The 24,933-nt window shown below is 41.7% G+C and overlaps 1 protein-coding gene across 3 annotated transcripts in view; it reads right to left on the bottom strand.

Annotated features, from left to right (window-relative positions):
- The window catches only part of EYA2 (EYA transcriptional coactivator and phosphatase 2), an 81,798-nt gene that overhangs the window by 42,690 nt on the left and 14,175 nt on the right, over nt 1–24,933 (bottom strand). The window contains exons 2-4 of one of the 3 annotated variants that reach the window (XM_027693961.1): nt 3,784–3,902; nt 1,914–1,958; nt 110–158 (exon numbers count right to left, since the gene is read on the bottom strand). In XM_027693961.1, coding sequence (XP_027549762.1) covers nt 110–158; nt 1,914–1,958; nt 3,784–3,892 — 203 coding nt within the window. In that variant the 5' untranslated portion in view covers nt 3,893–3,902. Of the gene's footprint in view, nt 1–109; nt 159–1,913; nt 1,959–3,783; nt 3,903–24,933 lie in introns of those variants that run through there. The other 2 variants (XM_027693962.1, XM_027693963.1) reach the window with 2 other exon arrangements.

A 24,933-nucleotide genomic window follows, 5' to 3' on the forward strand; every position in this document is an offset into this window, starting at 1 on the left:
AGGTGGATGGGCTTAAGGCAGATGTTTTTTAAGGTGACAGAAGCCTGCACAAAATGGCTGTTCAGCAGAACACAGTTTTTAAATTACAGCACTTGGCACGAGCACTCACTTTGTGGTGTACAGATGGAGAGGACACTGTGGTGCTGCTTTGCTGCTGCCTGGAAAACAAAAATTAAAGGGTCTTAGATTTTCATCATCACGTTCTGTTCTACGGCCAAGCTGATACAATTGTTTTTACCGTTGCTGGTTTGAGAAAAATATACAGGAATTAGAATTAGACTTTGTTTTCAGTGAATCTCCCCAAACTGAGATAGGTAAGAAAGCTATTCTTCACTTAACAACAAACAGAGATTTAGTTTTTAACTAAGGGTGATACCAATTTATTGAACTACCAGTTTTTTCTTCTCATGGGAGTGATATCAATCATGAGGCTGGGCTTTGGAGGGATGACTCATATGCTCAAGGCTATAAAAGCAACTACTATGATGGCTGAAGTGATTTAAGCTCACTGTACTTTTTGCTCTTTTGCTTTTTTTGGTACTTTCCTAGACCATGACTCACTTTCCTTAATGTTCATTAAAACATATCAAATCAAAATAAATATTAAAAAAATACAACACTGTAAATCTCCTTAATTTGAATCTTTTGAGTTAACTATAGCCTACCTTATTTACCTGCCAGCAGCCAAAAAAAACCCAGTAGAAAACCCTATCACACAAGTTAGATGTGCAGGATGCCTTCTAATGCACCAAACTGTGTCCTGTAACACCACCGAAGAAAAATGCACCACCAGCTTTATCCAGAGACAAATTCAGGTTTACTTAATTGAAAATAAGAACAAAAAAAGTCTACATTAAAACCTGCAAGTTGCCTGCAAGTTGTACTGAGAACACCATACCAAAATGCCACCTTGAGTATTGTGCAGCTTGCCTCCACAGTGCCACCCAAAATTTTGCTTCTCGGTTCCTGCCTGGAGCTGTTAATTGTTATTTCAGCACTATAAATGCCAAAACACTCTCACAATCATCAATAGTGACATCAAGCAGAACTGATTCAGCCTCTGCAGAGGGTGATTTCCAATTGCAGGTGCACAGGGTGGAAAGGGAGATTCCTGCAGTGCCCCCAGTGCCTGGACATCGCTGCTCCCAGGCAGTGCTGCCAGGGATGGACCCACGATGCTGCAGATGGATTTGTACCTTCAGCACAGAGCTGGACAGACCTTCACTTGCTCAGCCGTCGGTGAGTTGGTGAATTCAACACTTAAACTGGATTTTATTTAGTGAAATATGCAAGCACACAAAGTCTAAATACAAGCAAATAGTCCTGGGGGTTTGGGTAGCCTGTTATACCATAAACACGGACACAATGCCCCAAAAGATTCAACACGTTCAGGTTTGAAATGTTTGTTCCTCCTGAGTTAAATCCCTTTTGAAAATGTTCTCTCCTACGCAACCCTTTTTCACAACATTTTACATGGCTTGATCATTTTTCATTATAACACGGAGATTACACCAAACTATTTTTAAAAACACTGGCATTTCATGTGATACTTTTTTAGACTTAACTTCAATAAAAAAATGCATCATCACGAGTTCAAACTGAAAATATTAATTACTAGACATTATTCTTTGGTTTTGAATGTTAATTTATACAATTAACCACAAAACCTATATAGCCCTAATCACTGACAGAAACAAAACCATAAGCACTCCTCCTTCTCATTCTTAAAACCCTCAAGCATCGTAGAAAAGCAAAACCCACCCTCCTATAAAATATGTTACAGTAACCTATTTCCCAAGCAATAGGCAGAGAGCTTTAGTTTAAAAAATTGACAAAGGATATGTTATACAAATGCATATATTCACTTAAACACACATAGAAAAGATAGGGTTTAAATCCAAAATTGGGCTTACCTGACTCCCCTTCAAACTCCCTATGAAAAATTTGCTTTGACTTACCTGAAAGAAAACAGTTTATAAAATTAGATTTTTAGGTTGTGAAAAGAAGAGCTACACAATTTCTCTCCGTCCTTCATATACCAGAATTACCAGGATTGCACTGAAGAAACAGACATGAGAGTATTCATTCCTTTAATTCGTAATGCACTGACAAAGAGCAGAACAGACAGTTTGAGCACGAGCTTAATTTCTTTTCTATTTGAAAAAGACTACAGCTTCAATTTTTTTTTTATTTCTGAAAGACTAAGTACAGAGTAAATAAGTTTGCCAAGAACGCCAAGTAGGAATTTACTGTGTGTGAATATGCAACATGTTACTGTCATCGACAAGAAAAGGCAAAGTTAATCCTACAGGCAAAATGTGAACTTAAAAAATTTTTACAACATAACTGCACATCTCATGATAAGCATCCATAAGAAGAGCAGGCCAGACAGCTACATGGACATTTCAGTGAGTAAGCACTACAACTAGACTTGCTAAATTTAAAACTGTACGTGTAACACAGAGCGTACATTTGTGGGCATTTATTGCTTTAAGAGCTCTGTCAATTTGAGAATTGACAAACACACAAATATTTTCCCGTTCTTCAAATTAACAAGAAGTTATTTTCAAGGGAAAGAGCACAATCTTGGTAGCACAAGGGATCATTCTGCACCAAAACAACCATAATGTTTCTGTAAGAAACACACCAGCAGGAGCTGTCACTGGCAAACTGGTGTCCAACAGTACGACTGCTATGTTGGCTCTCATTTAAATCACATTATAAAAAACAGTTCTTGCACCAAGATGTTTACAAGATGATGTACTTAAAAATCATTTCTAGCTCTAATCTTTTCTACAAACAGGTACATTTAAAAGGATGTTTTCTTTAGATTGTTATTCCTTCTACTGGTCTTGCAAATAGGCAGTTCGTGATTGAATCAGGCGATTCCTAATGCCTCAGCAAACACGCAAACAAAACATCTCCTGGGCTTCTAAGAGCCTATAAATGAAGGGTTAAACACACTACTAAAACATAATAGCCAGTGCCTTTTCCTAACTCCCCTCTAACAGGAAGGCTGACAGATCCTGACCGCAGCAAACAATAGCTGGGATTGTACTAGCAAGAACTAGTTCAGCTGCATCACTTGCCAATAATTTTTTTAGCAGATTTAACATTCTTCTGTTTCCTTCACTTGAACAGTGTGATGGGGCAGGGGGGAGGAGGAGGAGAGCAGATAAATTTCCATCAGAGCCTCAGCCACCGAAGGAATTTGTCCTTGATACCTGCCAAATATGAAACTCCAGAGCAGAGGCCAGCAGGGCTAACCTTCTGGAGATGGCAGCAATCAGAATCTCAGGGTGATGCAAACTGGGGCACAGAGCTGCTTTGGAGAGATGTTTTCTGGCTGTTTGATACGTTGCTGGGCCTGGGAGCCCCCACACTCCCCCCAGCACAGACACCAAAGCTCACAGGGCTCACGTTCACACCACTGGGTCCAAACAAAAAAACCACCAGGTCTACACAAAATAGGTTTTATACCTGCGATTTTTCCAGTGGAACAGACATACACAGCATGCACTGTGTACATGCAGGCTCCGACTACACAGAGATACAGATCTGCACGTGAAATATTTCTATTCTGTTTGCATTCAAACCATTGTGGAACTAAAGGATTCAGCCACAATTGGAGAGTCTACAAAAAATACCCAAAAATCTCAGTTGCTCACTATACTGTAGAACTAATTGTAAGAAGAAAGGGCCTTCCAGTGGCCAGCCTTTGGTTATACATATATATATATGTTATATTATAGTCAGGAAACATTAAGCAGAAGAGCAGCCTACCTTCTATGTCATCTGGAGCCGTGGCATAAATGTGAGAAAGGTTAAGCTTCAGTCTGTCAGGGCACTCTCTATTTACAGTCAGACTGGGTGATATCACTAGATCTAGCATTTCCTTATACCTGAAGGAAAACAAAGGAAAAATACAATTTATTCATTAATTATGCATGCTTACTAATGATTCAATTTTTTTTCCCTAAGAGTATAAATATTAAAGCTGATTACCTAAACCCAGGCTTCATATAAATTCCACATAATAACATTCACTAAAGTTTTCATCAAAGGGAAATGCTGAATTAAAATGCAGTACTTGCTTCCTTGGAGATTACACCCATCTGATTAATGCTTTCCCTTTCTTCCTGGATTTTGCCACACAAAAACTAAATTCCTGATTTGTCATATGCCATCAAAGCAAGAATGTACACACCAGTGTCCAGTGAGGCTCCAGAAAACACTTCTACTGGTTGCAAATGAAGCTGAGGGCAGTGAACAGCATTACCCGGCATTTTAAGATAATAAAAAGTACAGGTGGTAGGATCAGTTTTCCAGGGGACACCCAAACCAGGCACCCAATTACAATGTCCTGGCCATTAGGTGGCAGTGACACAAGGACAGCCCCTTTCACAGAAATAACCTCAAAAATTTCAAATTAACAACATATCTTCAGTCTCCAAAGAAAAACATATTTGTCTACATGTGCTATAATAGAAGCTTAAAACCTCTGCATTACACAACCAGTCCAGAAAAGAGGACTAAATGGTTATTTCAGACTCTCTGCACAATATCAACAGGTCTATTCATGTTTTCAATACATGTCCAGCTATACACCTTTTCAGAAGTGGGTTCCAAAGACACTCACTTGACACTGGGGGGAATTTGGGCTATCAGGGAAAAGCATAACTGTGCTCTTGGACAGAGAGCAGATGGGAGGAAGGGAATCAGGAGGTGAGTGGATCCAAGGCTCAGCTTTTCCCTCAGCACTGAGCACGCTGCTGCCAAGGCAGCTGGCACATCCCTGCTCCCAGGCTGGGACCCTCCGGAGCTGGACTAAACAGGCAGCAGGTGACACGGCACCAACAGGCTCATAACAACCCCCAGCACACATAAAATGTGGTGAAGTTACAGACAACAGCACATAAACCTGAAATCTCGATGCTGGGCTCCTGCAATGCTAATCTGTGCACTGCTGGGAGAAGCCAAGAGGCTTGTTTTGACTTTCTGTTTAAATACCACTCTATGGCTTTTTATTTGCACCCCCCCCAATCACTTTTACAAAGCCTGTGAGGAAGGGTAAGTATTGTCAGGAACAGGCACAAGCCACATGAAGTATTTCAACCTGTAACCAAACAGCAAAGACCAAAGCTGAGCTCATTTTCACTTCCCCACCTAACAGCTGGGAAGGCACAGTGCCCAGGCAGAACATGCATGAACCCTCTGTGAATTTGCAGAACTGCCAAAAAATGGGTATGAAGAGGCATAACCATGTACAATGTCCTTTCTCCAGGTGGGATCTGGCATTTGTCCACCTCCCTTGGAAATCCACATGGGCATATGCACCTTCATGACCAACACAGCCTCAAGTCCAGGGGCTGGTAAAGGCTTCCTGAGCCATGGAGACCTTGAGTCAGCAGTGAATGACCAATGCAGCAGAAATACAGTGCTCGGAACCCAACACTCCTGTGATCCATCTGCTGTGTGTTACAGATTTTCTAGGAGAACAAGACCAGCATAAAAACCAGCATTGCTTTGCAGCTGCATCTTTTGTTGCCAGTGGGTCTCAAAGGGTTCCACCTTCACATGTGCGCCTGTGAGAGGAGCACAACTGACTGATTCCCCCTCCCTACCTTAGACACAGACAGACTGAAAATGCAGGTTCACAGGGGCCACCAACTGTGCCCACAATCAGTGTCCGTGTCACCAACTGCATGGAAATGCAACAAGGAGTCAGATGCACACAGGGACACAAAAAACAGTCCCTAGGTGTAAAAAATCCTACCTGAGTGACACAGTCCAATGACAGAGCCAAAACTCCTCACCTAACCCCAATTAAAACACAGCTTACAAGACACTTGACTCGGTCCTCACAGCACTGGAGGAAGCTATCCTAGTTTTTCCTCCTGAAATGTCCAGGAATGAAACAACCAGGCTGCTGCCAAGGGCTCAGGAAGACTTTAGTGGTGCTTCTCAGGGGGGCAGAACAAGGTCTTTCCTACAAAGCTATGGCTCTTAAGACTCTCTGAACAGCAGCAGGCTCTTTTCCCAGAGGAACTGCTTTATTCAAATCCACTGGCACCCAATTAAATTTTGTCTCCATGGCTGAGAAGGCAGGGTTCAGTTTTACACCAGGTTTTCCTCTCCACTGTATGCAAAGCCCATTTCCTTTCCCCTTATTACCTTAATGCTGTACCTGAACTGAGGCAAAGCACTGCTGTCCCAGCTCCTGCCAAGCTGGGGATGTTCTGCATTGTTTCTCAGATAACACATGCCCTTCAGCATAATCCAAAACCCCATCACTCATGACACTGCCCAGGCTGTTGCCAAGCGAACAGGAGCAGATGTTTAAAGGGAAATGATCTTTTACAATGATTAATGCACTTTAATTACATCATTGTTCAGAGATTTCATTAGCCACTCTCTGACTGATGATTTTTCTGCTGGTTTTGTCCTGTTCGCTTTTGTATTCATGAAGCCACATTACATTTTCCTGTATTTGTTCTACAACATTTTCCTGGTTTGGTTTTTTTTTTCTTTAGAGTAAGTATTAGTTGCATGTACAAACAGGTAACTTGTCACAGAACTGCCTGTCTGGTTGTGCATGTCACGTATGTGTGTTTTTAGTGGCTTTGCCTGTTTTGCACGCACCATTTACTGATTTATTCATTTCTCACTTATGAGAAACTCTTGACAAGAGTTTCTGAAATTCCAGTTTTAACGATGGCAAGCCACAGAAAATAGTCAAATAATGGAACAGGGCTGGTATTTAACACAGTAAATGACATGCTGGAGTGCAACTGATGAAAATATCAGAGCTTTGTTTGCTTTTTAGAGCAAAAACAATTTCTGGCTTAAGTAATGTACAGTAAATCAGTAATAAAATTTGCTGAATATGAGCTTTTATTAAAATCAGTGATGGCAGCATCTAGCATGCAGGGCTGACAGACATCTGGAAGAGCTTTTGGCTTCTATAACTAAGAAGAACTTTGTGTGAATTTGGTGCTCAGCTTTTCCATTAGAATCCCCCACTCAAAACCCAATGTTTTGCCCTGAAAGTTGACCCACAAAACCTCTGCCAAGAACACAAACTTTTCTAACATTTAGGAAGGAAAAAAAATAGAACTAAAACTATTTTTCAGCCATTATGAAGACAGGAATCCCATTTTAAGCGTTCAAATTTTTGACTGAGGTGTTGAGGCAACCTACAAATTCTTTTACAATGATTCTTTTACACAAATTCTTTTACAAGGCAGTGATTCCAGACCCCAAACTCAAGACGCCCAAATGTGTGCTGAAGATCAAACTACTGAGCCATCCCATTTCTCTGCAGCAAAGAACTCAAAGATGGGTGTGAGCGCAACGCTGAAGCAGGACCCAGTGTGCAGACTGAGTTCTGCAAGGAGCTCTGGGTGCTGACAGTGATGAGAAAATATCCTGTTTCATCCATGGATAGCATCTAAAAGGATGAAACAGGAAACCACCATGGTGTTGTGGGCAAATGGAACCACACCAGAACTCTGCCCAGCACAGCTGAAAAGCCAGAAGGCACCAGCAAGAGATGGAAGAAGACTCCTTCCAAAGCTTGGAGCCCTGCTGCTCAGGCATAACTTAAATCATCTCAGTCCCTCTAAATTGTTATTAACATGCAAGTCTCAACACACTAAAGGCATCATCTGGGGACCACAGGCATTCCATCCTCACTGAGGACACAGCTGACTCGTTCCTGGGGGTCTGCACTTTTCACTTGTCCCTACTCCATGTCTGGGGTGAGAAGACAGTGTTCTGGCTTCAATAGGTGCATGAAGCGGGACAAATGTTCAAAGGAGAACTTCCAGGGCATTTTCAGTAAATCAGACACCTGGGTAGGACATGGTACCAGGGTAAACTCAGTGGCCAAGCAACTAAGAGATTTCAGAGGGAATACGAGCAAGGAAGAGCAGAGCATTTGCCCCACAATGACTCTGCAGGAGGGCATTTGAGCAACAGGGTGGTACAGTTCATAAAGGATATTCAGGAGTAAAAGACAGTATGGGGGGAATAAAAAGTTGGTGTGGGTATGAGAAGAAAAAAAGAGAATGGGCTCTACATCTGCCATCAGTGGAGGAACTGATGAGTTAGGAGTCCTGCAGGTGAGAAATGAAGACAGAACTCCTCCCTTCCCCTGGGAAAAACCTGCCAGATCCTACAATGGGAAATACAAGTATTTTAAGGGAGTGACAAATTGCAAAAGAAGTTTGTCCATGAGGGGAGAGGTAAATCCAGAAATTACTTTCCCTGCAACAACGCCATGCAATGATCTTCCCAAGAATTTTTACTTGTGTCTGGCTGGAGGCCAAATGCAAGCTCAAACCACTAGATCCTCCTGAACATATGTGTGTGCCAACACAGAGCCCTAGGCAGGAGTGATACAAGCCAAGTCCTCTGCTTTTAGCTCTGCCTTGAAGGAGAGAAGTAGAGACAGAGATTGCAGCCTAATTGCAAGAGTAACATTTTTGTCTTGCTTCCATGGCTTTATCTGGTTTTAATTACTTGATCAACTCCTTTCATCTCCTCAAAAAATGGTGCAGACGACTACACAGTACTTTCTGACTCCAGTGGTACTCATCATTAAAGAGAAGACAGTCTGATTCCCCACTTCATTTCAGAAGCAAATCATATGCAAAAAAATCATGAAGATGGCTTTCTCAATCTCTGATTCAAAGAAAACAAATAAGCAAACCCCACTCAATCCTAAAAAGTTTGTTTCTTCATTCCTAGGAAATACAAGATTAGTTGTAATTTTTTTTTTCCCATATGGGTAAGATTTTCAAAAGCACCTGCTATGCCTCATTCATTTTCACTGGGAATTAAGACTTCTGCTATTTTAACTCCAGGAGAAACGTAGTAGCTTAGGCAACTTTGCCAGGACTAATTGGTTGCAAAATTATCTTCCCTGTTTTGCTTTGCTCCTGTACAAAAAAAAAAAGGAATCATTCATAAGCAAGGAAAACACCATTATCTTGCAGCCACCTTCCAGATGGTATAATCATAGGGAATCTCCCATAGTGAAGATTTTGGCTACTTCTCTCCATCTATTTCAAAAGTACTTTCATTTCCTCTGTCAGTACATTCCTCCTCACGCTGTTTGGACGTTTTTCTCTCCATCTATAATAGATTCTTTGTTCCTTCCATTTCAAGAACTCAGAAATGCTTCAGCAGGTGAAAACCACGACACTCTTTTCTCTTTTCTAACGAGTCTCAGTTCATTAGAAACTTAGTTCACAAGTACATCTGATAGATGTGTGCAGGAAAGGCCTGAACAGGCACAAAGTTAAACCTGAGCTGGCAGAAGTGCTGGTGTACAAGACTGACAGCACAGCCCTGATGACAAGATATCCTTTCAAGGTGACCTGCAGGGCAACGTGCCTTGGGCTGTTTATGCTCCCGAGAGCTGCCTTTTGCTGATGTAATTGGACAATAAAAGCAGCACTACTTGTCTGGATTTATCATTGCCCAGCCCGTTTCAGACACAAAAGCAAGAGGACTTGTAGCACAGCATCTGGAGTGAGGGTACAGAGCTGCTTTAGGCTCCAGCACAGACTATCTCAGCAAAGGAACAAGAGAAAAAAGTTATATGTGTTAGATAGGCAAGAGACAAAGCACATCAGAAATTGCTTTTTAAATGTGTTAATTCTAAACAAGTTGAAGAAAAATAACTGAGAAAAATAACAAAACAGACCATTTCTTTCACGCTTCTGAAACAGCTATTGTTTAAAAATACCCAAAGTATTCCATCAGCTTTAAAATCCTTCCCCACATGGTTTCTGTGTTTTGTCTTTTTTTTTTTTTCACATGAGACAGTCTTTTTGATCAAATTTTTACTTTCACTGGAAGTTTTTTTGTCTTGCTCTAACCCATAGACCAGACAGTAAAAAACAGATGAAAATTCCTGTCTCATGAATTTTCTGAGCCAAATTCACTCTTTTTTTTTTTTTTTAGGAAAGTCAGCCTGAAGATTTTTTTAGTAGTTGGAACCAGCAAAAATAATTGCATGCCTTGTTTCCCTGGAAGTCCTGAATTTCCAGAAGCATTGGCTTGCTTCACCAAGCTTCATCACTTGCTTTTCCAGACTGCTTTTCAATGATTTTTCTTTAAATATGCTGTTTCTTTCTCATCTCAGATCTGCTGATTTAAAAAAAAAAAAAAAAAGCAGGCTGTCTTCATATAAATAAATGTTCTTCCTCCTCTTAGAAAGGCTTCACTACTGCCTTCTCCAGGTGCTCTTTTCCTGGAGACACAGAGGATACGGAGAAGAAAGAGGGGGCTGTGATCCCCCCGCACTTCCTGCAATTAACTCGGGAAGAGATCGAAGCCAGATAGGACCAGGGGAAGCATCAGCATTTTCTGGCTGAGCAGCCCAAAGAAAAGGAGATTCAGTGCACAGAAAAACAAACAAGATGAGATATCTTGACCATTTGTCTGAGAGGCAGCTTGAAAATTCGGGTGAGCAAGTGCTGGGGTTCACAACACAGACTTTAGACCTGGCAGCCTGAGCAGAAATACATGACACTGCTTTGAGTCACTGGGTCATTTAAAGCCTGTTTCAACAGTAGCATTTCACTTATTCTAAGTCAAAATGAAAAAGGTGAATTTTTCAGAATGCCTTTTTCTAGTCTACTGAACCCGTTTGCTAAGTAGAACAACATTCGCAAAAGATCTGACTATTTGCCAAAGCATAAAATTACTCAGCTCTCTTACTGTGAACAAGCAAGTACCACACAAAAGGGGCTAAGCTGGTAAAGAAGCAGTATGAGCTTACAGCCTCCAGTCATTTGAAAAATAAAATTGTATGTGTATACACATATACAAATGTACATAAATAATCTCTTTCACTTTCCACATTCCTCCTCGACATTCACAAGCTTTTTAATTTCGTCACACCTCTTCCTATTCAGATCCCCCAGGCGTGCCAGGGCTGCATGAGACTGCAGAAAACCACTCTGGCAGCTCCAGCTGCAGAACTGGGGCCCACAATACCAAACAACTGCCTCCAGAGATGGGGCTTCCCAAACCAGGGACTGCAGGGTCCACCTCATGAGATCTGTGATTCCTCATGCACCTCTTTCCATGCTGAAGAACTCTGCTTTTTACTCCTTCTCTTCAGAATCACAAGGGGTAAAAATTCACTTAAATATAAATTAGGGATTTTTTTTCCCCCCTCACTTGGTTTTCTGCTTCCTCCTCACATGCCATGGTGAGGGAAGAGCAGCATCTGTGCTTGGACACGAAAAGTCTGGTCTTACCAGCAAAAATCCCATTCTCAGGAGTTACCACAGGTGTGTGTGTGTTTGCAGGGCCTTGTTCTGTAAAACATTTGCATCAATATGCTGTAACATAAAGCAACCACATAAGTAGAATTAAGCATCCAGAAACTGTTTTTGGGAATTGCAATTCTAGTTTTGCTCCCAAGCTCTGTCAGTAACAGATCGGGCAAGTTTCTCAGGACTATATTAAGGTCTCTGTAAATCTGGGAAATGCAGTATAAATTGCCAATTGAGCTCTTTTTAGGGGCTGGAAAGTGCTCTGAAATCTTTAGGTGAAATCTGTTACCCTGTTGCAGTATTGATATCCATGCCAATGAATAATGACCAACCTGAACAGAAGACAGCCAAGAAGGAGGTGAGGCACGAGAGCTGTCCTTCAGGGCACATTCTCTCACTCATTTTTGGTCCAAAAGCTCTCCATTCCCAGACCATGAGAATTTCTTCACCCTTTTGATACACTCCTTAAACCTGTCAAGAGTCCTGCAATGGCTCCAGCAACCCACTGGGAAAGGTAGGGCTGCCCCTTTACAACAGGCCTGTGTCAGCACCTCCATTCTCAGCCTGTAAAGGAGTAGCACTCAGGGAATAATAATTCAAAAAGAGCTATGGGAAAAGAACTATGAAATGCAAGTTAGTAAAAGGACTTTGGATGTGAGGGAAAAGTCTGGCATAACAGCACAGGTGAGGCTGGAGTGAGAATGACGTCCTCTCTCCCTGCTTAAATCCCCCAAGCCAGACTTTCTCTGAGCAGAGAAGACAGCAAAGAGAAATGTTTGTTGTATGTGTAGAAGCCTGAAAACATCTCTGACTGGGACTCTCTTCCCCTGCCCCCAGTGAGGGGAGGGAAGGGAAGGGAAGACCATCCCATCTCTCTGCAGGAATAAACCAAGAAAGATCATTCTCAAGGATTCAGAAGCAATGAATTCCTCATGTTTTGCATTTTCAGTGCACTGTTTCATCTATTTCTGAAGTATCTTGATGAGGGAAAACATAAATGCTGGCCTTGCTGTCCTAAATGCAGCTGATGCCCCACGTGCCCGAAGGAAACACAGCAAATTTTGTAGCTTCTCTAACACTGAAGACCCTCTTTTAAGAAACTGGAAGTATAATATGATTTAACAATGTGTCTGGAAACCTTGTACTGCTTTGACTTGGCTTCACAGTTTGGAATTTAAGCAGCATCCCAACCCTCCTGCAGCTCCTCAAATTTAAAAAAAAAAAAATAATAAAAAATCTTTGTGGTATTCCATTCCTACACAAGGGAGAACAAAATCTCTGACACATATCATAGCCACCCACCCCAAAGTTGGCTTCCCTAATTGTTCCTCATCATCTACAGATTTCTGGGTTAGGGTTTTCAGGGTGTGTGTGGGGGAAGATGGGCTTTTCTTTTCATTTTGGATTTAATTAAAGCATCACTAAATCAGAACCTGTGATTGCCAAGTAATTGCTGGCTGAGCACGTCTGTGGCAGCAGTAGGACACAAGTCCTGCACCAAAGTTGGTCATTTCACCAGGAGGAATAACGAGCTCCCAATTTTTTTGGTTCCTGTATCTATAACTGGAAGGTTCAAAAGAGATTCTCTGAATCAGGAGACTGGTGGGTGATGATAGTTTATAAACAAAAGTGGAGTAGATTTCTCATTTTAAAGAGCTCCAGCACAACAGTGAGCAAAGTAACACAACCTAATAGCTGCATATCTTGGGAATGTTAGGAGAAAAAAGGACAATCACCAAAGGCAATGCTTGAACAAACAGCACTTTAATTTGTTACTCACACCACTTAACAGTGTGGAAACAGCCAAGGGGAGAAGGAATTTACTCAGAGCAAATGCTCACAGTGTTTTCCCTGATATTAATTCCATTAATAATTTGTTTCTGTGGATATTTGAGAGTCAGGCTAAAATAACAACATGGGAATAACAAATGGGACAGTGTGATTTGCTTTGTATATTCAGGTGGGCTAAGGTCTGATTTCCCAAGAGTTTTGGTGTGACAGGAGGCTGGAGCTCTTTCTTTAAACCCAGGCAAAAGTTAACTTTGGGCCCAAGCTCCCAAAGCTGTTAGTTGTCAGGTTTATTTTCAAGCCAGAGGGAAGGGATTTTTGCAGAGGTAACCAAAGGATATTATCAAACAAAGAAGAGTTACAGAGCACCTCTGCAGAGATCCTGCCATCCAGCCACTGCCACACTGCATGGAAGGGAAAACACCAAATGACAAATGCAGCAACCCAATGCCATCCACACAAACGTCCCTGTTTGCCTTTGCAAAGTCTGATCTGATAAAGAAAAACACTTCCTGAAAGTGCCATTTTATGACATTAAACAGACCTCAAACAACGCACCGAAGTACAGAGGGACACTGACATTTGAACTGCAGGAGTTTTGTTTTCCGTCTTGCTTTTCCCCCCCCGTGAATATTGCATTTGAATAACTGGAATTTTTAAAATCCCTTTTCCTCCTTTCACCATGATGTCATGCAACTGTTGCACAAGAACAACAATGTAGAGCTACCGCTGCTGCAGCCAAGTTTGGCACCAAGAGAGATCAGGGCTGGCACCAAACACCACGGTCTTGAAAATAAATTTGGCAGAGGTAGTGCTTGCCACTGCTGCCATAAACAGCAGACAGGGCAGTAAGTGGAGAAGTGCTGAAAGTGAGTTTGTTACTGGAACAAAGATGCCCATTAGGTAACCACTTAATCCAGCACCTACTCACATGTGAAAGGTGAAGAGTTTTGGCACGTCCAAATTAAGGGCAGTATCAGGGACCAAAGTGCAACATCACAGTGCCTTTCACACATCCATCATACCCAACTGAGCCTAAAAAAACCCCCCAGCCAGCTACCTGTCAGCCAGGAGAATCTCTGTGCACAACTGCAAGTTCCACCGGATTATTCGAAGAAAAACACTTGATCCACACAAGAACACATCTGTCTCAACAAGTTTCTCTTTCCAGTACTTTTTCAGTTATGCTTTCCCGGGAGGGCATTTGCTCCTCTTCAATGATGCTGGAACAGTGCTCTTGGAAGGAGATGCACATGTGTGTTTTTCTTTTTTCCAAGGCAGATGGAACAGAGAAGAAACGCAAGTTTTCCTCGCTGTGTCCCTCTCGGCTTGAACTGAACGAGTGTGGGCTGATTTTCTATGCTCTATATAAGGGTCTGATGATTTGTGATGTGGACATCTGCCTGCAACTGGACAGATGCCACCAGCTTATTACAGCAGACAACTCGACAGCCATGTAATTGCAGCATCTTTCAATTGCTACTTTATTTTTTGAAAAAAAACCCCAAAACTCTTTCCCTAGCAGAAAAACTCCATATTCCATCCCAAATTTCATCAAATTTCAAAATTTTTTAAGCATCAACTCTCAAATAAGGGAGCACCTTCACCAGGCAGATAAAAGTCAGAAGCATGTGTGGTGCTGTAACAGCTTTTTGCCAATTTTGTTAGCACTAAAACAGGTAAGAACATTAAAAGCAGGTTTCAAGTGATTTATTTGACCCTCAGTAGTAACTTTCATCAACGGCACCAACAAGCACTCCTATTGGGGTATCCAACATGGTGTTTGAGTGGGGACCCATACAGAAGTTACAGCCTCCTTTTTTAGCTTACCAAGCAATAAAAGAAAAGCAAGAATTGGCTTAAAGGTGAAAATTTGGCTTTTTTCCCCATCCCCAAAAATCAAACAAACTGAAAAACATTTGCTCTGATTACTATGACCTAATTTTTTCCCTGATGACTTCAAATTCTTCAAAAAGAAGAAAAAAAAATCAAATCTGAAAACAGAGAGCAACTTTTAACGACCACAACCCACGGTATCTTTTACCAGAGGATGTTTACATCTTCAGTGACAAAACCATCGCCTTAAGGCCACTTTGTTTCACTGAAGAGCAGTTTCCTCCCGTCATATTATATACCACTTACCCTTGGGATCAGCAGTCCAACTCTCAAGAAGCTACTCTGCTCATCACCTCTGAGGCCCCCTGTCAACAGCGACCACTTGAGCACAATCCCAAAATTGGGGAGCGCTGGAAACTCCGGAACGCTGGGATCCAACCCAGCACAGACACCACTGGTTCACTCACTGGGCTGCAAGGCAGCTCCAGACCATCTCCTGCAGCTACAGAAAAGGGCAGCTACCCAGAGTTCTTTCTAAGAAAAGAGTTTTACTACCTGCACAGATTATAAATTCCAGCTGCAAGTAAAAGCCAACTGCAGCTCCTTGAATATTTGAGCGCAAGCGTACGTGTGCCATTAAGAAGGTGACTGCCTCAGACTTAAAACTCAGATTTGATCTGCAATTTCCCTGGCTTAAAGGCAAATTTCTCTTGAACAAGTGTGACTTCAAAGGCTCTCACCCTTTCACAGCCCACAAGAGCAGCCTGACAGCCTGGTTCAACACTGGATGTGTCTCCTGACGTTGGATTAACTTCAGCTCATCGCCTTCAGCGCAGCTTCTCTGACACCTTTACGGAATAACTTCTACCACAGACAAAAGAATCAAAATAATTTCATCCCTCCAGCTACTACAGGATGGTACAGATCTGTCCAACTCACAAGCAGCATGCAAAGATGCTCTTGTTGACTCCAGCTGTTTGCAGCAATGACCTACCAAAAAATAAAAATAAAATCAACTTTGCAAAGTATCTGAATACAGTGCTTGCCTTCCAAAGGAAATACAGCAGCTTACCTCTTTTTCCTCTTCACAGAAAACCTGGTTACTCTAGTAAAAAACAAGTAAAAACCTAATTTCAGGTTGGTTTTTTTTTACTAGTGCATATGCAGGAGTAATATAAAAATTGGAGCAAAGGTGTCTGAGCTCAGGTAAGTTACAGTACTACATTAATGTCTCTCAACTACTAATTAGAGAGCCACCTTAACATACTAACACAAAGAAAACTGCTATTAGAAAAACAATTTACTTTTTCTCAAGTGAAATGGTCAGAAATGGCAAATTTGATGCCACAGTCCTGGCTTAGGGCTCTCCTTAGGGAGACTTGGATTCAGTTCCGTGTCAGCCACAGGTTTCCTGTTACTGCAGTAGTTTACAAAGCCAACTCATATTTAACCTGCTTGCTTCTATTTCCCTCCTCTTTAAAACAGAGGTTCCTGCATTTTTCCACTTCTGAGCATGTTGAGCTCAAACCCACAAAGACAATGTGCTGCACTCGGGTAAGTCAGCACAAGGACACGAGGGAGAAAACGGAAGGGATGCCAAAGACAGAAAAGCAACACTACAACTTACAAAAATGCCATGAAAGCAACTTATTTGTGACTTTTGCCTGCTACTTCACAACCTCTCTCTGCTCCTGTGCCCGTGCAGGGAGCAGGCACCGCCTGCAGTTGTCAGCACAGAACAGAAGCCCAAGTCTCACATTCCTATTTCCTCCCAGACCACATAATCTCTCTCCTCATTCCAACACCCAACTTTTGCATGGTTAAATTCTCCCTTTAATTCACATGTGGCTGTGTAACTCTTCTGCCCCAGTCACTTCACCCCAGTTGGTGTGTTCCTCCCCTGCAGCGATAGGTGCAGGTATGTCGTGCATCCTCTGTTCGCACATGTTCACACGAAGCATAACCAATCTGCTAACCCCTGGACAGCTGCTGGTTTTACAGCCTGTCATCACAAAGACTGCCTGTGTGCCTGCTGGGAGGGTTTTGACTCTTTGGGAGCCCAGCAACTGAATTCACTCAGTTCAGCTGCAAATAAGCGTGGAATTGAAACGCCGCAATTAAGAGAACCGGCCTTGCTTAATTCAGCTTCTCTCCACAAATGAATACAGGGGATCATCTAACATCTTGAAATCCTGCATCCTTCCCTTCTAACAGAGTTCCTGAAGGTTAATAGGGTGCATTTTCAGCAACAGATGCTGCAGAGTAAATGGGTGCAAAGATCCCAAACTGTAATTCACCTGTGTCAGAACCTCTACCTCTAAAACTGGTCTAGGAACGACTTCCTCAGTGTTCAAGTGCAAGTGTCAGCAGGGTGGAAGCCAGGAAAGACAAAAATCAGTGAGAAGATAACACAAAATCATAAGAACGTGACATAAAAGTAGAAAGCTCCTGGGACACGGGCCTGAGAAAAGCCTTTTGAAATGTTATGGAATACTACTGAAAAACACAATCTCTGTTCCTTTCTGTGCACTGGATAAGAAAACAAACAAACAAACCCCACAAAAACATTCAGTACAATTCATAAACAAACAAAATAAGTTTCTGCTGGAATTACACTCCACCTATTTCCCTCTAATTCCTGTGGACTGCCCCCAAGAACTTGAGTTGCTGGCCTATTAGGGAAAGGTTAACAACATCTAATTGAAAAAGGCAACTTTTTCCTTGTCCTGTCAGTAAATATGTGGGGGAAAAATACTTTGAAAAGCATGTACATACACCTTAAGCTGAAGTCCTGGTTTTAAGCAAACCAGCTTGACACCGAGAGCTGTAAGAGTTAAGATTTTTCTCAGAGCTAAGCACACATTTTTCCATGCAAGCAGCTGAATCATGGATATTTTAAAGAGTAGTTTATTAAGCACAATATAGCATATCTCCTACTCAGCTCCATAAAATGTGTCCAGCGCTGTACAAAGCATTAAAAAGCATTTAAATCTGAAACTTGCTGGCCTCCACTGGCACAGCAGAAGAATTGAGAGAACTAATCTAACAGCTGTCTGGAAGCACAGCAGATTTATACCACGGGTTTAGTCATTAACTATAGTTATCTGACTTATACCAGAACAACTGAATGAGCAGTGGTGGTCTCTAGACAAATGCAATGTATGGCAACACCCAAAATACACTCCTGACTCCAGGATGCTGAAGTTAGTCACCTTGCTTCCTAGAGGAAGCATTCCAGTTTGGTTCATAAAAAAGAGCAGTCAAAGGAAAAAGCCAACTAAAGGCTATATACAAGTAAGCTTACCAAATATCTAGATACACAATGGTTCTGTTGGTCTTTTGCATTGCTATGGAACTGAATTTACAGGCAACAACCAGCAACTGAAAACTGGCAAGACTTAATAGCCCAAGACTTTTTTGTTTCCTGGTATATGTTTATTTTTTAAGGGGAAGAGGAGATAACATCAGAGAAGCAGCAGTAGAAACAGCATCATTAGCTGTATGGAAACTTAGATAGAAGTATGTATTTGAGACTGCAGCACATGGCAAATACTCCTAATTGGGTTTAGAATTCAAATTTGAAGTTCAGTGAATTCAAGGGAAAAACAGAGTTATGTGAATACCGCATGAATCTATTAATAACTGAGTATATAAATGAAATTCTAGAAAGGCTGGCAAAATTACCCTCAGTTACACCAAAACTTCGAGTGTGTGCCAAGAAAAGCTCTATGGTTTTTGACAGGAGTACTCAGGTGGGTGGAACTTCATTCCAAAAGGGGGTTTTCCTGTGGCACCTCCCACCATGTCCATCCTTCCCAGCATTAGAGCAGCCTGGTGACCATGTGCACTCCAGGGCTGGAGGACAGCAGAGGTGGTACAGACTTGGGAGGCAGCCAAGAAGACTTCTGTGGATACTTTTCATGAGGACAGAAACTAAAGGTATCAGAACCACAAATCACCTCATCCTCATATTCTGCCAATAGCAAGGCAAGGTGCTAAGAAGCTTGTCACTGTCATTTTGTTTAAATATCTTTACAGACTGGCATTTTTAAAGACTGCTATCAAGGACAACACTGAGGTAAACGTGAAAGCTGAGCCTGGCTTCTCTCCACCTGCCATTCCATCCCCAGGCTCCTCTCCCTGCAGTTTATTTGGCAGGGAGGTGTTGCACAGCCAGTATCTCATCCAACATTGCTACGGGAGTGTTCCTGAACATGATTAATTTGCTAATGATACAAATCTCCAAACAGCATGTTAGTTCTGCTGATGATTTATGAAATGCCAGAGATCCTTCTCTCACCAGTGATAAGCTCTTTCAAGCTGGTGGTTTTGGATGAAACCTCTTGCAATTCCTAAGGCCATTCTCCTCTCCACCTCACTCCCAGACAGTGCAGAGGCAGAGCTGTAGAATGAATTTCTGTAATGAACTGCAGGTTATGTACACACACAAATAATACAGAGAGTCAGATTATGAATTCTTGCATACTTTCATATGCAAAAAGCCCAGAGTGTGCTTTGGAACAGAAACAAGCCTCACTGGGCAAACACTCTGCTTGGTCTGCTTTCCTCCCAGGATGCAAGTGCACACCAGCAACTGCAAAACTAGGGAACATGTTTCCTTTTTTCAACTGCTCACAATATTGCCCTTGGCACCCCAATGGCTCAAAATACATGAGTAGGAATTCCAAATATAGCCTCAGAAACTTCAGTAGTTTTTCTCATTTCTTTGCCAGACACTCCCTATGCTGTACAATGCACCTGACACTCACAATAACCCCCCAGTTACCCCAGTCCCACCATCCTCTTGACCAGAAGACACCAGTGATACCCAACTGCCCCAGGTATGATTTTATTACTTTGATCAATGACACACAGGATATGTTTTTCTTCTTCAAGCAACATTTGCAGTCAGCCTGTGTTTCCTTCTGCTTATTCTCCACGTTTATGAAGACTATCAGTTGTTTTTACCTATGTGGAATAATCACAGATAGCTGAAAATATTTCAGATGTGAGGTTATCACTATGACCAGCCAAGAACCCTATGGTTTGGTTTTCTTGTTGTTGTTGGCCCTTGCTTAACTAAAATACCTCAAAACTGGAATAGTGGGAATTGACAGGACAGTTTGGGAGTTTTTCCTGAATAAAAGTAGGCTACTGCAAGATACCTTTGCTGACTGCCATTTGCATTTCTTTTTCTGTTGCCACCTCCCCACAGTGGTGCTGTGCTCCCAAAGGGTGCAGTTAACTCTCTCCCTTAGTGCATTTACTTGTCTCCAGTATGGGTGTGCTGAGAAATAACTGCAGCTCTATCCAGCTTCACTATCTATAAAATAAGGCATTGATTTTAAGCACTAATAAGCATGTCATCTATCAGGGTGTGCATGCCCAGGGTGAGCCAGAGGGATTTTCCACTTGCAGTGCCTCTAGAGTCAGATGTTTGAACCACCCTGTACACCACAAACTTGGGGTCATTCTGAGCCTGCCCTCGATGCTTTCCTGGCACAGAAACAAGTCAATCTGATCAGACTTCTACACGTAAACAAGTGATTTTTATATTGGTTAAAAGCCTCAATCCTTTCATTATTCCTCTCTTCATTCCTCATGCACATTTACATCACTGAAATATTTCAAAGAACTGCCTCAGTAATGCCATGTATTTCTCTGCCCTGTTCCAAGTGTGGCATCTTCCCTAAAGCTCTCCAGATTATGATACTGCATTAAGACGATCTCACATCACCTCCAAGTTACTGTTCCAAGCCAGCAAGAGGTATAACACCTGAATTTAGAACCTGGATACAAAGAGAAGCAACAGGCAAGAGGAAACAAGATTTGGGAACTTGGTAAGAAATCAGCCCTTCCATTCCTGTCATAACTGAGAATGACACTGCATATGTACCACCTAATACCTGTCGTGGCTTTCTTTTTACTTGATCATAACAACTGATTAATGTGTGTGCATTTAGCACTAAGGCACTATCAGTCATAAAACAACACTTGTACACATGACCAAAAAAAGCAGTTTCAAGCCTGCAGTTTGTTTTGTAAATCAGCGTTAACTCTGGTTGTATTTAACAAACAGGAAAGGGAACTTTATGTATACTTATTTAAATGTACTTCTGTGCTCAGACAAGCCTCAAGTTTGGTTGTTTCAACTCTACAGTTCTGTCCACAACCTGGTAAAGACATTATTTCCACAGAAACCTCACAGGAGCAATAAAAAAAAATCCAAAAAAACCCACCCCAAACTAAAACAATCTACCTTCATCTGCATGCACACAGTCTTACTGAAAAATATGCATGCAATCAAGCTGCAATTAGCTCCTGGCATTACCTCAATCTGTGATGGCAGAGAGCACCTGCCAAGCATGAGGCTTTTAAAACTAAACATTTCTTTTGACTCTGGGCTCTGCCTTGGTTCTCTGCTTCCAGCCTGGAGTGAGCTGGAACTTCAATCACAGCAGCAAGGCTCCAGGACCAACACTGCTGCACTCCTGGAAGCAGAAACGTTGGAGCAAAGGTGAGGAGGTCGGACAAGGGCAAAGTCCAAAGTAATTTTAAGTGGTTCAGCTAAGTAGGGGAGGCTAATGGGAAACCATTTGAATTTGTTACAGTCATCCCCAGCGAGTAAAAGGACAACGTTTTGCTTCAGCAGCTTGATTACAAAGCAGTAAATCCCTCTGTGTATATAAAAGATCTATGAACAGTATAGATCAAATGTCAAAAAAAGGTTTGTACTATACGTCAGAAACAGTTTTGGATATTCAATCATTCCTATTTTTAAATACTTCCAACAATTACTCTCCCTCTAGAACCAGACCTATGTACATAATTCTGCCATTCTCCTCCACAAAGACACAAAGTAGAGACGTTTTCGCAGCAAATGTTTTTGGACCTTCTCTTTCCAAACACACCTAAGAAACACAGTCTTGAACATAAAAATACTTTCTGACTCTGGCTAGTAACAAAAATTTATGCTGCTTCAAGTACTGGCTGCAATCTCTTCTTTATAGTGCCCAGGCAGCAATAAACATGCAAACAAAGAGCACAGCTCAAGGTGACAATATTGTCCAGCAAGAGAAATATCTGGAAGCAAGAATTATGCCAGAATAGGATTTTCTCCAATTGCTGACAGGGTTTATGTTTAGTGTACCAATTTCTTTTTCCCTGAAAAACTGTCAGTTCTGACAGACCCACAGGCCTGCACATATCTACTTCACTGCAGTTGTCTAGGATGGGATGGAAAAACATTTTAAACAGTGAAAGATGCGACTCAGACGCAGGTTCTTTTTTAAAAATAATTTTAATTGTTTTTTTATTCAGAAGAAGGATTTGTAGGCTTCAAAATAGAATTCAGCCACCAGGAATTATTAAGCTTTCCTAAAGCTTTATAATTCAGAGGCAAACCCCAAACATTTGGTTTATTTCATAACAAAATAATGACCTGGTCATGGCAATTTGTATCTTGTGTCCACACAGTTTTATCTCTGGTCATGAGAAATAAATATTCTGAGGCAAGAAGCACTTTATGACATCTACATTCACACTGGTTTTGGATCTCTACCTGCTGCTGTAATCAACAAGCACCAAACACTGTCTGAACCACAAAACACCTGTTTGCAAAGTAATTTCAGTACTGCATGCTGAAGAGTTTTGTCAAGTTTTTGGAAAACTTCTGGTGTTGAGTTTGCCTTTTGATAAGGAACATCAACCAGTCCTACAACTCTGGAAACCCTCAAGGTAAAAATCCCAACAGCCCCCAGAGAGAGATGTTACATCTGAGCACACACTTGCACCAGGACAAGGGGCCTTTACAGAGGTACAGCTCAGGTGTAGGGTAGTGATGCTCCCTGAGAGCATTATTCACCTTTTCCTAACTAAAGGACACAAATTCTGCTGCTGGCAACACATACCTCCATCAGGAACTCATGCCAACACTTCTCAACTTCAGTGTCTTTATTAACACTGCTAGTTGCATCCTCAACCAGGTTTTGGAAAGATCAGTTCTGTCTTTAATAAACTTTTCTATACAGCAGCGAAGTTGTACGCAGGGTAATTTTCTTAAGCATTGAATTTTTAAACTTTTAATCCATTTATCATCAATAAAGAGCTTTAAGGAAGTTTAGACAGGTTGATGTTGACCCCTGGCCAAAGCAGGCTTTAGTGGTTTTGTTCTGTCTGCCCTCAACAGTGCCTGTCACTTCTACTGGCTAAAATGTTCTTTTCTGTGGTTTTGCAAAGTGTCCCTCCCTGCTGGGGACTGCACACCAACAGTTGGGTTTCATCTCATCTCTGGCTCTTTTGAGCTCATGGGGAGCAAGGGGAAGGAGCGAGAACAACAGGGGATGGGACCCAAAGCTAAATAAATCAATGTTTCTTTTGATCCTCTGGGATCAGGATGCTGTAAAAACACAGGGTTATTAGAACTGTGAATTTATTGGTGAAGGACTTGGTTACTGGCACCGTATTTCAGCATGAACTTGCATTATGGTACCAAGTACAAAGCGCTCATTCTGTTTGTGGCTGTGAGAATTAATCTCTTCCATGTGCAGGGAGGGTGTGTGTGATAATTCAGCTGAGATTCCTGTTGGTAGCCAGGGCAGGCACTCACCAGCTGCAGGGCTTTCAACAACACACAGCAACAGCTCCAAGAGCCAAGGATGTCACTGACGCCCCTCCGAGCGCCACCAGGCAGGGCCAGAGCAGGGCTGTTCCTCTCGGGGTCTTCATCCCAGGCTGCCAGAAACCTGAAAACCTGAAACTGGAAGGTGAGTTTCTCCCAAAACACTCCAAACAACTTTACCCTGGACAGGGTTCAGTAACTAATGGACTTCGAATGAAATTGTATGGTTCCAATATCTCACGTTTGCCTCAATAATAAAAAAAGGTCTGATCCTGATTATTAAAAATGAAAAAGTAATTTGCAATGTTTATGTGGATGGCAGCTTTACATGCCGGATAGAAATGCTCCAACTGCCTTTACAATCCAGCTGGAACAAAGTTTTCATTTTTCTTTTTCATGAAATTTCATTTATTATGAGCACTGTGTCATTGTAAGGCAGCTGTTGGCAGCAAGCTGTGAAATTTAAGTTGAGCTGGTTAGTACTGAGAGCCAAGATATAATATGCTTTTGTCAGAGAGAAGTTTTTCTTGTATATATGTAATCTACATTCAGTAATTAAAATAGTTCGTCAGTCAATCTCAGCAACCCCACTTAAAGGAAGAGTTAAGACTATTTTAAAATACAATTTCCAAATTGCAACCAAAAAACTGGGATTGCTGTAGCTCATTTCAGTGAGGTCTTTAAGTAGGTAATGCACCAATGACTTCAGAAACCCAGAAATTAAGGATTTCTGGTTTTCATCACTATCCTACTAACATGGTTTTAGATTTTGGGCAAGTCACTTCTGACAAGATTCCAAATGGGAATTAAATCACCATCAGTGTGTTACTATTATACACTAAGGATGTCACACACAATATGGACCTGGAGGAAATCCATCCTGGCCTTCCTACAACTGGAGCAAGAACTCTTATCCAATACATAACCACAACTTTCCTCTACCTTCTCTGATTGTTATAAAAGAAAGCAGCAGTAAACTCCACATCTTGCTCTGAACCTTCCCTGGAATGTGCTTAAGATGCACATTTCAAAAATATCTACCTAAAAGTGCCCTTGGGAACCAGGTGAAGGAGCAGGACAGGACTTGGCACATTTTGTCAGAAGTTCAAGCCAGGTAAGGGCTGAAATTTTATAAATTAAGTGCATAAATAAAAGAGGAACATGAAAAAAAATGTGCCTAAAGTATTAACCTGATCAATCCTCAACAACTACACCTTGTAGACTGACTTCTTTCCCAAATTGTTGCCTGGAAGTTATCAAGGGTAATGGCAGAAGTGCATCATCATTTATCTGAGGATTTGGTTTGCTTCTAAGGACAGTAAACATGCAGAGAGTTTATTGCTGAGCAAAGATGCAGCCCTGCCCCATCCCCTGCCCAGCCAAAGCTCCTGCAGT

The sequence above is a fragment of the Neopelma chrysocephalum genome, unplaced genomic scaffold (assembly GCF_003984885.1).
Source record: "Neopelma chrysocephalum unplaced genomic scaffold, ASM398488v2 Primary Assembly neopelma1_94, whole genome shotgun sequence".
Lineage (NCBI taxonomy): Eukaryota > Metazoa > Chordata > Aves > Passeriformes > Pipridae > Neopelma > Neopelma chrysocephalum.